General features: G+C 44.9%; 1 protein-coding gene across 5 annotated transcripts in view; it reads left to right on the top strand.

Annotated features, from left to right (window-relative positions):
* Positions 1-15,569, top strand: part of LOC115201085 (vesicle transport through interaction with t-SNAREs homolog 1A) — a 171,104-nt gene that overhangs the window by 120,873 nt on the left and 34,662 nt on the right. For 2 of the 5 annotated variants that reach the window (XM_029764361.1, XM_029764362.1), the window contains one exon: positions 1,777-1,838. The exons of 1 other annotated variant lie outside the window; for it this stretch is intronic. In XM_029764361.1, the coding sequence (XP_029620221.1) occupies positions 1,777-1,838 (62 nt within the window). Of the gene's footprint in view, positions 1-1,776; positions 1,850-15,569 lie in introns of all 5 variants that reach the window. 2 more of the 5 variants (XM_029764363.1, XM_029764365.1) reach the window with 1 other exon arrangement.

The following is a 15,569-nucleotide window of genomic DNA, read 5'->3' as shown; positions in this document are numbered from 1 at the left end:
TCGTTTTCTCTTTCCCATGAGCCTGCACAGGCCCCCCCTCTTCCTTTTTAAAGACAGTTTGTGGGGCAAAAAAAGAGGGAGGGAGGGAAAGAGAAAAAAAAACATGATGTGAAGACACACAGGATGGAAGGATCGTAAACGTCTTTCTCGCATGAAAAAGACAGAGGATGAAGGCGTTTGGGGGGCATCGTTTAAGCATAAATACAGAGACGCACACTTGCATTCACAAGCAGTGGCGTGCGCGCGCACACACACATACACACACAGCAGGAGACATGGCTTTTCCCTACAGTCAAAGCAAGTGTGAAAGTTTATTGAAAATATTTTTTCTGGTATCAATGGAGGTCGACAGCAGACCCTTGAACCTGGGGCCAAAAGTAGATGTCCTTTTTTAACTTCACTCACTGAGGTCCCGTCACCAGTCCTCACAGTATATGAACTCCTTAAATACTTCATTACAATGTATTGTTTGCCTTATTGCCTCATCAATCTTAGGCTATATCTTATAAATGGGCCCTTTTGATGTGACTGAGAGAGAGAGGGCGAGAGAGAGAGAGAGAGAGAATGAGAGAAAGCGAGAGTGTGAGATTGATTCAGAAAGTGAGAGAAAGAAAGAGTGGAAAGGAAGAGTGAGAGTGAGAGAGAGTGAGTGAGAGAGAGTGAGTGAGAGAGAGTGAGTGAGAGAGAGTGTGAGTGAGAGAGAGTGTGAGAGAGAGAGAGTGTGAGAGAGAGAGAGTGTGAGAGAGAGAGAGAGAGAGAGAGAGAGAGAAGTATTTTGGGAGAAAAGTGGGAAGTCTCTGGGGAGCGATCCATCCATGAGGTTTGAGAGAGACATCAGGCGGCTGTGGGGCTGGTGTCAGAGCCAGCAGCCAAACCCGACCAGAACCACATCTGTCCCTGAGCCTGCTCAGCCTGGCAATCAGCACGGTCCTCAAAACAGCATGCCAGAACAACCCTCAGACGGAGAGAGGGGAAAGAAAGGAGAGTAGTAACCAAAACTTTTTGGGGGTTACTACATGATTCCACGTGTTATTTCATAGTTTTGATGTTTTCACTATTATTCTACAATGTAGAAAATAGTACAGATAAAGTAAAAACCCTCGAATGAGTAGGTGTGTCCGAACGTTCGTGTCACAGAGGCTGAAAACAAAAACAGAAATGTGACCCCAAAGAGAGATGCTAAAGGATATTCATTATTGCGATCGGGACATCTTAAGTACTGTTCAGTACAACACAGTTCAGACGTCGGTCGAGACATCTCTCCATGTTGCTATTTACCTTGACCCCTTAGTTGTTTGTACGAAGCAAGCAGTTGTGAAAGATCTCAACAGGGAAATGTCGAACACAAATGGGGGGGGTCAACCAGTCACAATAATGAAAAGAGTAACACTTTGCAGATGGATCCGATTGTGCCATTAGTGTGTAGACGTGAAAGTAGGAATAATCCGAAACCACAGCGAACCTGAAGGCCACAATCCTGCACAATGCCGTATATACAATGTGTTCAGTTACTGTATGTTCTCTCAACCGTACATGTTTCTCTTTCACTGTACAGGCCCTTCTCTCGTTCTTTGTTTGTCCCTTTCTCGGAATCTCTTTCGGTCTCTCATTTTTATCCCAGTTTTATTCTCTGCATCTCTTTCTCTCCCACATTCTTCCCCAGAGACTCTCTCCCGGTCTCACTCTCCCCTCAATCCCCAGCTGACCCGTGCTGTATATGGACTGTGTATGTCTGTGTGTTACACCTGGCCTTTCTCTTTTCCCCCCTGCTTCTAGCTGAGAGAGACCGATGCCAACCTGGGCAAGAGCTCCCGCATCCTAACGGGAATGCTGAGAAGGTAAGAGGCAGGTAGGGACCATGATTCTAACGCACCTCTCTGCAGATGTCTTCACCTGTGTCATCAGCCACGTTCACGTCCACTCATTTCGACCCAAGTGCACTTGAGAAGGGCCCTAATAGGCAGTCATACAGTATACACAGGTGGCAAGTGCATGCGTCATAAAGCACGTACAGAAACTCATGCGCACTCAAACCCAGATCTTATTTATCCCGAATACATACTGTACTGTTGTTCTACATAATCCTAGTGGGGAAAGTATGTCCATGTGTTCGGAGACTGTTGTCTTATGAGCGTACAGTATGTGAATTCCCCATACGTTGTGTGTGATGTAGACAACTCTTTTCTGCAGTTAACTATGGTATAGTTCCATCAGTCTAATGCAGAATGATACTGTATAAGAGCTGTCCAACAACCAATACTGGATGCTTTTTCGACGAACAAGAAAAACACAAGCTGTACGCAGTACACTCCGGCAATTTTCGAAATTGTCCGTAATTTTCACAAACACACATACCACCACCCCTAGCCAAGTCGCTCTCTCTGTCTCTCTCTCTCTGTCTCTCTCTCTCTGTCTCTCTCTCTCTCTGTCTCTCTCTCTCTGTCTCTCTCTCTCTGTCTCTCTCTCTCTGTCTCTCTCTCTCTCTGTCTCTCTCTCTCTCTGTCTCTCTCTCTCTCTGTCTCTCTCTCTCTGTCTCTCTCTCTCTGTCTCTCTCTCTGTCTCTCTCTCTGTCTGTCTCTCTGTCTGTCTCTCTGTCTCTCTCTCTGTCTCTCCTTCTTTCTTCCTTACTCTTACCCACATCCGTTCACACAAGCATACCAACCCCCCTCACTCACTCTCTCTCACACACACACACACTCAGCTTAATGTCTTGTCACATGTCCATTTTATAAAGTGCCTCTGCGCCTACCCCTGAACCGTGACGCCTCGGTTTTGTTTCTTTTCTCTTTTTTTTATTTCCCAGTGTGGTTTTTGATTAAGAGTAATATGTAAATGACACCAGCTAAATGTAAAATCCCTGTGCTAGGAAGGAAGTGCCAATTGAAATAGATGCTTCAGTGCCTTTAGACAATCAGGGGCAGGCGGGGGTGGGGTGGGAGTGCTAGCAGGAGACCAGGCAGGGCTGTGACGCCGACTGTAACCAATATTTCTGCATAGGTCTCCATTTTGTCAAGTCTGATTAGAGGAGGCCTGGGCTCGCCTGGTGTCACCCAGAGCTGTCCAGAAATCATTCATCATCCTGCCCCCCCCTCCACCCCCTTTCCCTTGTCCTCCCCCGCTGCCCCTCCTCCCCCTGCCTCCTCCACCCGGGCGCTAAAGTAAATAACACCCACTTATTTCAATATTATCATATTAATGTTAAAGTTCAGCTGTCACCTAATGGGAAGACTTAATCAAACGTAGCATTTAAGAGCGGTAGCGCCTGCCTAGCGCTCGCAGGCCCGCGGCTCTCTCTGGTTAGCCCCGACTCAAATCAGGATTTATTAGGTCTTTCTAAAGCTGGTCGGCCCCCAGCCCCTTCCCAACCGCTGTCTTGCTTTCTGCTTCACGGGGCTTCCCGTTCTTCTTTTGACAAATACCAAGCATTTTTTACTCCTCTTTCTTTTAGGGTTTAAAGAAAAGAAAGTCTTTGGTTGTACAGTTTTGTTTAGATTTTTTTCATCTTTAAAAGTCATTTATAACCAGAAAAGGGGACAGAGAAGCAAGTGTCACATGGTGTAGTTTTGATATTAAGACTGTCTACCGTTTTTGTGGATTTCCACAATTCATTTCATTACTTGGTCCTGTAGGTTTCACACATTTTGATTGTTGTATTTTTGTTAGTCATGTAAATTGTTGCGCTGTTTGGGGGGGGGGGGGTGTTGGTGACTTCGTTTAGGCGGCTTGCTGTGTTTTGTGTTTTAAGCTTGCCAGTAGTGTGCGAAAGAGTTATAGTGTTATTTGTAAGTGAGGCCAGCAGGGAAACCGCTACTGCTATGCAACTTCAGCTGTGCTGCGCAAATTAGCTTCTGGTACTCATTTGCTGCTCCCCTTTTCAACTTTTTAATACTGAAACTCTTTCTAACTTAACTGTCAGACGGTGCCTTACCTCGTAATGACCCTGTTAAAAAAAACACATTTCGCTGCGCCTATCCGGTGTATGGGACAATAAATCATGTTTTTTTTTAATTTACTATTTAACGCTTTGAATGCGATATGTAGTTCGATCAATACTGAAATTGCTTGGATATTAAAAAGTGAGTGAAAAGGGACAGGATTGCTCAAGCGAGAGAGAGAGTAAGATCACGTCTTATCGGATTTAAGTCGAGACGTTGGTCTTGTCACCTCTCCTTCTCTGTTTCTCCTGGTTGATCCGGAGGAGAGGAGAGTCACTATGAATGCTGGATATCACTCCAGCTGAGCATCAATTAACACTCATTAAGTAGATCTGTTATTTTGGTTCAAGGCAGCTAATTAACTGAAAGATTAACTGAGAAAGAAACCTCACTTCTCTAAGAAATACTCTTAAGATCAACACGTCTGAGTTAGCTGTTGGTCTAGTGACACAGTTTAATAGTATTTCTTTAACGGCGTAAGTTAATGTTCACGATACTAATTGGTTGAAATGAATGCTAGTCGTCCTCCTACAGTACATGCCCTGGCATGTCTTAGTCCCTCAATTACTTAGCCTAGTGTCGGCTGCTGGAGGGTTTCTTCCTCAGCACACCCTTAAATTATTCATCCAATCATCTGGGCTCCTGAGGGTTTTAATTATATGGTCATGGTGATCTCATTAACGTTGAATGCTAATATATATATATTTTTTAAAGTAGTAATGATACTCATCGGGAGTTAAGCGGTCTGAAATTGATCATGGACAATTAGAACGCTCCCCGTTATCAATGGCCACTGGTGCTGGTAAGCTGCAGTTCTTTTCAATGACGAGCTGTCAGGACATCTGCAAATGTTGTATTTAAGAGGTATTCAGGAATAGTGACACATGATTGAGTCATCGACCCATATCAGTCAAGTCATATCAATAAACTTGCGGAATCATATCGATTCATTAAGAGGATTGCGTATTGTCACACTGCGTATATTCTAAATGACATGTTGTCAGATGGAAGCTGGACCTTCCCGTGCTAGACCTTGGGAAGAGGAATGCTGGCAGTAAGACATGAGCAGTAGGCAGTAGTGTCTCTTTGTTTTGAGGTCTTTGTTGGTGGTACCACTGACCTGTGAGGGGTGTAAAGATCGGCTGGTGGTGGAAGCCATGGCTGATTAGAGGAGCCACAGGCCCCAGCTCTCTCCTCAGTTATCTCAGTGCCATGGGGCCCTGACATTACAGCCCTCACACTGCGGTCACAAAATGGCTCCCATGACTTTGCCCGACAGAGGTGGACTGTCTGTGGTGGGAACGGAGCCGACTCCTGCTGCTATGGCAATCATGTCCAGCATCTCTTCCCAGCCACAGCACACAGCAGAACAGAGCGGTCGGAGAGTTAAGATGCAGCTCCAAACCCAGTTATGACCGCTGGGGTTCTGGAGGGTTCTGGGAAGGTGGGGCTGGATGGGGAGGCAGTGTGAAGGGCAAGGGAGGCAGGGTAGGAGGGATTGGTCTTGTTCTCGCTGGCGGCTGATCCCACATGCAGGTGGTCGAGTCAGTCGCCAGGCAGATCAAAAAGTCAAACCCCTGGGTGGACCTCTCTTTGAAATGGGAATGGGGCCGAGATATCAGACAGAAAACATAAGCAAGCCCCGGCCGCAGAAGGGCTCCATATTCATGGCGTTAGCAGGGCTGGCAGTGGCAGGCAGGGACCCCAGCCTTCAGAGGAGGGCTCTGGTCGCTCTGGACACTGATTAAGAGATCAGCACTTGGCCTGATGCTAGGACGCTAGACCCAGCATGCTAACTCCCTTCAGCTCCAGAGAACCCACCAATGACCGACGGTGTGCAAGAGCAGCGCACCTTAGCCCATTCGCTAACTTTCAGCATCCTGGCCAATATTCTATACTAATATTATACGGAATGCTATACTAGTAGCCCTTAACCTGGGCTAGCTCACTTTGAGCCAGGGCTTATATACTGCAAACTGGACTACCAGTGCTGCGGTAGAGCTAACAATTATGTTCAGGCTTACATGCATCCTGACCAGGATAACCTTATGTGTATATACAGTATGTCTCGTTTGTTGATAAAATGTCCAATTCAATTCTTATTATTGCTAGTAAATGCAACGATAGTTAAAGAAACCCTGAGTTATTAGGGCATTTTGTCCACGTTCACGTCTTCACACCCGCTCCCTTCAGGAAAGCAGCTGGAGCCAGGCCCCTCTCCCTTTTTGATTCACTGGAAAGTGGAGTTGCAACGATGGGCTTTCGAGAGAAAGGAGAAGAAGAAGAAGAGGAGAAAGAGAAAAGAGCGTGGCTGCGTTCGTTCGCGTGTTTGCCAGTCCCATTAAAGTGACATTTGCAAACAATGTCAGGAGGGAAGGAGATCAAAGAGCGCCGCCTCAGAAAAGCGCTGGGAGAAGGGAGCTCTGATGTCCTGAAGATCTCCAAATTTAGACCCGTTCCTCCAGTATTGGCTGAGTTTCTCTCTTTTCCAGTGCTGGAATATTAACTATGTGATATGTAGGTCATATAATTAATGGAATTCAGCTCCACCAGTGGGCTGTGGCTGGATGCAAATGGATGGAAGTCTTGGGGGCCCTCTTGAAGTCTTGCTGTGAAGTCAAACAAAAATATTTGATATTTTTTGTAATTGAAGCTGAAAGACAGAACAAATTATAGTTCAGTGTGTTTTTTTTCTCCCTCTTCTCGTTCCTCCACTTTAGTCCTTTTTTCCTCTTCTTTTATTGATTTGGTTTGCCTTTTTGGAGGAGGAGCGGAGGAAAAGCCTTGTTAAGATGCGAGAGTCGGGGGAGTGAGAGAGAGGCTTGGGTGGAGCAGTGACGGAGGGGGCAAGGCATCTTCTCCCTTTTCGCGTGCACACACACACACACACACACACGTACACACACAATCCCTCACTAGAACTTGTACAATCAGTCTATTTAATTTTCAGCTGGGTGAAGGCGATAACCTGCTATCGAGTTTTCACCCAGGCGTGCGCCATAATACCTATGGAAAAATCACAATGATCTTTTGCGAAAGACGTGTGTGTGTGTGTGTGTATGTATATATATATATATATATATATATATATATATATATATATATATATATATATATATATATATATATATATATATAATAGATTTCCTGTTCCTGTCTCCAAAGTATTCTGTTCATACTGTGGCCTGAGCATTCGCACTGCCGTCCCAGGTCCAGCACACCAGGGTAGACTTTGCTCGCGTCTCCGCATCCCTACCGACTCCGTAATGAGAGCTGCCGTTGGACCTCACCTGTCCGCTACGCTTCTGATGATGTGATGTTCATCTCTTCCAGCTCCGACTATCCGAATCACCTCAGCTTGGTTTTTGGCCAACAAGCCTTTTTTATTAGCATGCTCATTAGGACGAGTCACATCCACGTGATGACAGTTGGTCGAATGTCTACCAAAGTCAAAGTTTGATCAGTCTGAAGAGGTTTGGTTTCGATAGTTTAAAGCAACATGTTTGATCAAAGGTCATGCAACAAACCCCCCCCCCCCCTGTTTTCCATTGGGTAATATTTCCAGTTTAACTAATTTCTTCAAGCCAGAGAGGCTGGAATAGCCATAGCCTAGCGCATATCGCCTATCCCGAGAGTGGCGGACCAATCCCAACGGATGCCTCTGATCTGTTCTTCCGTGTTGCGGCGGATAATTTGTACTCCGTTCCCTCTCGTCTCTCGATTTATTCAGCATGGCTGATATCACTTTGGCGTTTGCTTTTGCTATCTGCTCCCTCTGTGAACTTTTCCTCCCTCTGGGTCGGCCTATCTGCTCCCTCTGTGAACTTTTCATGTTTTACTCTTCTGTTTCCCTGGCAAACGAGTGAAGTACCAAAGCGTGAATCGTAGCTGGCTACCTCTTTCGCCCATCGCTGGTGTAGGCAGCTGGCTTTTGTTAGTGTGTGTGTGTTTGCGGTACACGAGCATTCAGTAGGGGATACAGCAGTACAGTAGGGACAGCGTTTTAGAGCTCAGTGCCAAGTGTACAATGCTGAAAGACTTTATGAGAGCAGGCCTCTGTGGATTGGAGACCTTTATCTAGACTAGATCCATGTACAGAGGGGCTTCCTCACCAATCCACATAAATACGTTGATTGTGTAGCTATGGAAGCAATGGCAGACTGGGAGGAGCTCCAGCTAGTGTCAAGCACAGAGATAGTCGGTGCTGCTCAGTACACTTTTTTTTTTAAACGGGAGAAATGGACAGTATCTTGTGTATTCCGCCACAGCGTTCCTCTCTGAGTTTGTAGAGTTGTAAGTGGGCCTACTGGCTGGCAGAAAACTTTTGGTGTGACAAACAATAGCTTCTCCATGTACTTGAAGGTTTTAATGTTGTTGCGTGTGTTCTTTTACAGTGCATTCAGTTTAGTGAGATAGGTACGTGTGTGTGTGTGTTTCCGCTAGTGTGTGTGTTTCCGCTAGTGTGTGTGTTTCCGCTAGTGTGTGTGTTTCCGCTAGTGTGTGTGTGTGTTTCCGCTAGTGTGTGTGTGTGTTTCCGCTAGTGTGTGTGTGTTTCCGCTAGTGTGTGTGTGTGTTTCCGCTAGTGTGTGTGTGTGTGTTTCCGCTAGTGTGTGTGTGTGTGTGTTTCCGCTAGTGTGTGTGTGTGTGTGTGTGTGTGTGTTTCCGCTAGTGTGTGTGTGTGTGTTTGTTTCCGCTAGTGTGTGTGTGTGTTTCCGCTAGTGTGTGTGTGTGTGTTTCCGCTAGTGTGTGTGTGTGTGTTTCCGCTAGTGTGTGTGTGTGTGTGTTTCCGCTAGTGTGTGTGTGTGTGTGTGTGTGTTTCCGCTAGTGTGTGTGTGTGTGTGTGTGTTTCCTCTCTCTCTCTCTCTTTCTCTTTCTCTCTCTCTCTTTCTCTCTCTTTTTCTCTCTCTCCCCCGTTAGAGAATGCTGATGCGACGCTTTTGGGGAAAGGAGAAAGACACAAACAAGCCTGGGCTGCAGAGAACGGGGTTGTTTACAAGGGCAAAGATGGGCTCATGTTTTATATAAGGAATGCCTTTGTCTATTGAGGGACGTGACTGTTTCCTGACTAGCTCTGGCTTTCTCTTCTCTGCATCATTATCTGTACCACACCTATAGTTGCAATGCCACTGGGCCTTAATGGGGGTCAGATACTGCTTGTGTTTTTCTAGGTTTTGTTGAGATATTTCACTTACTATATATACAGTGCTAATATGTGATATCAGTCTATGTGATATCGGTCTAATATGTGATATCATTCTAATATGTGATATCAGTCTATGTCATTTCCCTACTTTTGGATTGTCATGGAAGTTGCCTGTAAGTTTCTGAAGTTTGCAGTCCTGTGCAATGCTTCCAATTGATTTCAATTCCAGATAAGGTTAGTGCTGCACATGGCAATGTAACCTTTTAAAGACGATGAGCAGATACAGCCATAGCAGCCTATCAATCAAGTAGTTTTCCGCCCTGGAACAGGGACTTTTACTGTCATACTTTTCCCAACACCGTGAGGTCAACCCCGTGTGACATTGAGGTGATGGTTTTATTCGCCCTCTCTAGTTGTGTTCCGTTTGAGGCGCTTTTCCCCTCCGACATCGACAGGCCGTTCCGACGAGCCGACTGGAGATCAGTGGCGCCTTCCCCCCCTTGAAGTAGTTCCAGGTGTCACTCCAAGTGTACCCGCCCCGTTTGATCTGCCTGTCGAGCGCCAGTCAGGCTGCAGCACCCTCTGATTCGCCCGTCAGATGTCCAAAAGTTCTGCCACTACTTTTGAGTGATGGCAAGGGAAGCTTGGTGGCAGTGGTATCGACGTGTTGTGGTGACAGTTAGGACGAACTGGTCTGAGTACTGGTTTGAATACTTAACTCTTGAGAGTAGCCACTGGGGAAAGCCTTCATTCCCCTCAATGTATAAGAAGAAGGTGTCTTCCATATGGTTCTCCAGACCCAGACAAAACACAAAACAGCTACAACACCAAAAAGGAGACAAAATAAACATCAAAAACTGATTGACGAAGTGATCTCATTCGAAGCCTTGTCGTACGAAGTGCCAAAAACACCCACTCCTCAAACATCTTCGATGCTGTCCAAAGGAGGTCCCTGCCTTCTGGAGGATTGAAAGAAGAGCTAGTGTGCAGAGGACGAAACGGATCAAACGGAGAGGAGGGAATGTTCTGTGGAAATCTGTGCGGACACGGACGTCTGCACTTCCTCCCTTTTATTCCCTGTTTCCTTCATTCCTTTCTTTTCCACCTACTGTTTTTGCTGAAATTACAGGTGAGCTCCCAAACTGGCGGGCCCATCCTTTCGTCAGGCGAAAGAAAGAAAGAGAGAGAGACGCTTCTCGTTGTTGTTTGCGGAACCCACTCTCCCTTTGTGTGGCTCGTGATAACTTATTCAGCACGGCCTGTTCATCCAGGGGTTGAGCGCGGGCGTCCGTCAAGACGAAAATAATGAGGCGACACGGAGAAACTCCTCTCCCCTTCGCCTGGGTCGCATCCACCCCCCCTCCCCCCCTCCTCTTCTTCCACCCTCCCAGCCTACCATTATCAACCAATTTGCCATAATAGGGGGCCTTATTTTGGACATTTTTAAGCAATTAGAACCTATCACACTGTTCCTCCCCTGGCTGTCGTCCCTGCCAGTATGCCATTGTGTGTGTGTGTGTGTTTACATCTGGGCTCTGCGCTCCTCTAAATAGCTGCCTCAGAGAATGCAGAATGCCACTGCAGACGTGGACACTAGGTATGCATGTGGAAGAGAGTCCTGGTTTGTCGCCATGTTTTAGAGCCGTACTGACCCACTCGAGCATGTTGGGTTGGGCCATGCTTTGCCATGCCAGGACATGCCATCACTGTGCCGTGCCAAGATGTTCTGTGCCGGGGTGTTTTAGCCTGTCTTAGTCCGTAGTGCAATGGCTGCCAGGATGAAACCGCTGTAGCCAAATGGCCTAACAGTCTTCGTCTACCCCTCCCTCTTACTGTATATGGACACATTGGTTTCTGGTGACTAAAAAGGGGATCAATACTTGACCTTACATTTTTGCTACAGGGAGACTTGGTACAGGGAGACTTGGTACAGGAGCTCAGATGGTTTCTTTAGCCCCTCACTTTCCCAATTTTTGTTTTACTCATTTTACAAATTCTCAATGAGCGTTTATCTGCTTTAAATATTCTGCCCTTTTCCATGGAATGTAATAATGCATCAGATCACCACTACTCTCTAGCCTTCAGTGTTGTAGTGCCCTCTTAATAGGAATAAGACATTGTCTGTCAGATTTACTGCAGTTACTGGTAAAGCTTTCAGTCAAAGGAATAGACAAATACAATATCTGTTGACTTATCAGATTATGGAAGACGAGTGAATGTATATCATATCTTTGAGGGGGATCCTTATGTAGTGTTTGTAGACAATTGCATTGATAAAACACATGAAGAAAGATCACCTTTGACTATGTTTTTTTGACATCTGGTTGGATGGTTAAACTGAAACTTTGCTGTTGTTGCATCTCTGATCTCTCTTTGGCTGGGTGTAAAAGCGTGAAATATTTACAAAATGTTGAAGTTCCTTTTTTTTCCCCCTCCTTTATATTGTTTCTCTTCCATCCTTTTTAATAACGTCTCCTTGTCTTGTCTGTCTCTCTGCCTCTCTCTCCTAACCTACCCTAGCAGTGTGTGTGGGTGCGTTTCGAGGGTGGAGGTTTAGGGGGGGGGGGTGGAGAACACAATGCAAGCCTGCTCATTTTGAGATGTTGACACTCGTGTTGCAGATAGCATAAAAGATTCCCTTTATCCCAGTGGTAGGAGAAATAAAAACAGGACCACATTTTGAAGATGCTGAAGAGTTTGTAGCGTCACTCCCAACAAGCCTGGGCTTTTGTTGGCTATGGAGAGTTGAGAGGGGCTCCCGTCATGCCACTTCTCAAGAGTTTCAGTCCCTCGTTTTTTTTTAAAAGCTTCCAGCCTTGAGCGCTTTTATGATTAACAACAACAATGATAGCGTATTGGACAATCTCGAGGTCTGAAAAACAGACCACAGAAGAGAAGACTCCTATCGCTGTTCGCTCGCTTGGAAGGGACTTGTGTAATCCATATTGTCCATATCCTGATTGTACATACTGTATGTAGATTGTAATTCCTCTGTCTATATTCTGTCTGTCTATTTTGTGTATTGCTGGCAGCACTATTTCACCAAGTCTAATTCCAGGTGCTGTATATGCAAATGTGCTTTGAATAAAGGTTATTCTGATTATAATTGCAACCAACCGAGGAGAAAAGTTAGCACACGACCAAGAGTTCCACCAGTAGTTTGGAAAAAGCACTTGCTTTTATAGATCGTTTTTTTTTTAAATTTCACAGAACAGCAACAAGATGGTGTTGGTTGTTTTTGTATCAAGTGTTAAATCCCTCCATTCAGGACTCACTGCTGTGAAAATCCACTACACCTCTGAAAGTGTGATCTGGAAATCCATTAGGGCAGGCCATACAATCGGATGCCCAGCTTCACATTTTTCCCCCAAAAATATATGAATTGAGCTGTAGCCTTTCTTTTGGATTATGTCACTGCAAAACTTATTTTGTAGATACTTTAAAGTTGATTTGGGCATTCAATTTATGAGATATTGCACTTCAATAAGATGTCATCTTGCACAGTAAACACTTCCTAAAGTAAGATAATGACCAAACTAGAAAAGGTACATTTCCTGAAGAGAATTTGTGTGCTTGCTTCAGCGGTCTAAAAATATTTCCATTGTAGTGGGATGTGTTAAATGTATAATTCAAGCTGAATATAAGTTAAAGCAGTTCAATATACACTGAACAATAATCTAAACGCAACATCTAAATTGTTGGTCCCATGTTTCATGAGCTGAAACAAAAAATCCCTGAAATTTTCCACATGCACAAAAATTGTATTTCTCTCAAATTTTGTGCAGAAGTTTGCCAAGATAATCCATCCACCTGACAGGTGTGGCATATCAATAAGCTGATTAAACAGCATGATCATTACACAGGTGGACCATTTGCTGGGGACAATAAAAGGCCACTTTAAAATCTTCAGTTTTGTCACGCAACACAATGCCACAGATGTCTCCAGTTTTGAGGAAGCGTTCAATTGGCATGCTGACTGCAGGAATGTCCACTAGAGCTGTTGCCAGAGAGTTGGATGTTCATTGCTCTACCATAAGCTTTCTCCAACGTTGTTTTAGAGAGTATGTCCAACCGGCCTCACAACCGCAGACCACGTGTAACCCCGCCAGTCCAGCGCCTCCACATCCGGCTTCTTCACTTGCGGGATCGTCATTTTGCTGAGGAGTATTTCTGTCTGTAATGAAGCCCTTTTGTGGGGGAAAACTTGTTCTGATTGGCTGGGCCTTGCTCCCTAGTGGGTGGGCCTGGCTGCAACGTGGGTAGGCCTATGCCCTCCAAGGCCCACCCATGGCTGCACCTCTGTCAGGTCGTGTGAAATCCATTGATTAGGGCCTAATGAATTTCTTTCAATTGACTGATTTCATTATGTGAACTGTAACTCAGTAAAATCTTTAAAATGGTTGCATGTTGCATTTATATTTTTGTTTGGTATACCATTTCCTCTAGCACATCAAGTATGAGAAATGGCAGAACATTTAATTAATCAGATTAACAGTTAATAACATTTGTATGGTCCTATCTGTAATTAATTGAATCCCAGCCTTAGTATTCAATTGTTCTTTATCTGTATTGTATGTCAGCCATTGGAACGACACACCTCTTGCCTCTATAGAAATCATAGTGTGCACGAATCAGTGTAGGCCTCACTCAGGTCCTCCTCAGTAAATCACAGCAAAGTGTCTTAGACTCTTTGACCCACATCAGCGTGGCCAACGACCCTTCAGGAAGTGACTGATGTCCAGGCTGGACAGGGTTCATGACATCACGTTCGCTTGATGACACATCTGTGGAAAGCAGCTATTGGGCGATGTTTTGTTCTTTTATACTGCCAGCGCACAACCTACGGTGTTTGTGTGTTTGTTGATGCAGTCTGTGAGCTCCTGCACTTCTCCATGCGTGCCGCTTTGTTTCTGGGACCATGAGAGGAGCATTTAGTGTCGGTTGCAGTGAAATGTGAGGGGAGAGAGGGAGCAGGCCTCACTATACAGTCACCCACTCCTTATTGAAGCTCACCGATAAAACTGTGATGTTCTAATTGGTTCATCTTAATTAAGCGCCGTGTGTGTGTGTGAGAGAGAGAATGCGCCAAACCGAAGTATCAAGCCAGGCGTCTGTGTGCGTGTGCACCGCTGGTGACTCAATTTACTCAGTCTCTCCAAGATAAAGACACACAGCTGCCACTTGTCCTCTCGTTTTATTTGAACACATTGCTCGCTCGCTCTCTTTCTCTCTCTCTGTCTCTCTCTCTCTCTCTCTCTCCCGCAATCTCTTGCCTTTCAATGCCATTCTTTCTCCCTCACACATGGCAGAAGATTTTATGTCCTGTCTCTGTATTTTATTTTCACCCTCCCCCTTCCTTTTTTCTTTCATTCTCTCATTGTTCCAATACATTTTTGGTGTTTAATTTAATAACCGATTTGAGAGAGCGTTCAGTGTCACTTTGCTTACCTGTGAGTCTTCTGGTCCAGCCTTGAATTGTCTGTTAGATAGGTAACTCTTTGTGGCTTACCTAAAAGTCTGGATAAAATACTTTGTTTTGATTTTGTCTCCAGCAAATCTGATTGAATAGTTAGTTATTGATCAGTTAGCTTGTGATAAGTCATAATTATTTTCTGTAGCATGCTATGGCTTATGACATACAGTTGAAGTCAGAAGTTTACATACACTTATGTTGGAGTCATTAAAACTCGTTTTTCAACCACTCCACACATTTCTTGTTAACAAAGTATAGTTTTGGCAAGTTGGTTAGGACATCTACATGACACAAGTCATTTTTCCAACAATTGTTTACAGACAGATTATTTCACTTATAATTCACTGTATCACAATTACAGTGGGTCGGAAGTTTACATACATTAAGTTGACTGTGCCTTTAAACAGCTTGGAAAATTCAAAAAAATTATGTCCTGGCTTTAGAAGCTTCTGGTAGGGTAATTAACATAGATTGAGTCAATTGGAGGAGTACCTGTGGATGTATTTCAAGGCCTACCTTCAAACTCAGTGCCTCTTTGCTTGACATCATGGGAAAATCAAACGAAATCAGCCAAGACCTCAGGAATAAATGTGTAGACCTCCACAAGTCTGGTTCATCCTTGGGACCAATTTCCAAATGCCTGAAGGTACCACGTTCATCTGTACAAACAGTAGTACGCACATATATAAACACCATGGGACCACGCAGCCGTCATACCGCTCAGGAAGGAGACGCGTTCTGTCTCATAAAGATGAACGCACTTTGGTGCGAAAAGTGCAAATCAATCCCAGAACAACAGCAAAAGGACCCTATGAAGATGCTGGAGGAAATCGGTACAAAAGTATCTGTATCCACAGTAAAACGAGTCCTATATCGACATAACCTGAAAGGTCGCTCAGCAAGAAGAAGCCACTGCTCCAAAACCGCCATAAAAAAGCCAGACTACGGTTTGCAACTGCACATGGGGACAAAGATTGTACTATTTGGAGAAATGTCCTCTGGTCTGATGAAACAAAAA

This window comes from Salmo trutta, chromosome 10, assembly GCF_901001165.1.
Source record: "Salmo trutta chromosome 10, fSalTru1.1, whole genome shotgun sequence".
Lineage (NCBI taxonomy): Eukaryota > Metazoa > Chordata > Actinopteri > Salmoniformes > Salmonidae > Salmo > Salmo trutta.
Note: the sequence above shows the minus strand (reverse complement) of the source record. Positions and strands in the feature narration are given on the sequence as shown.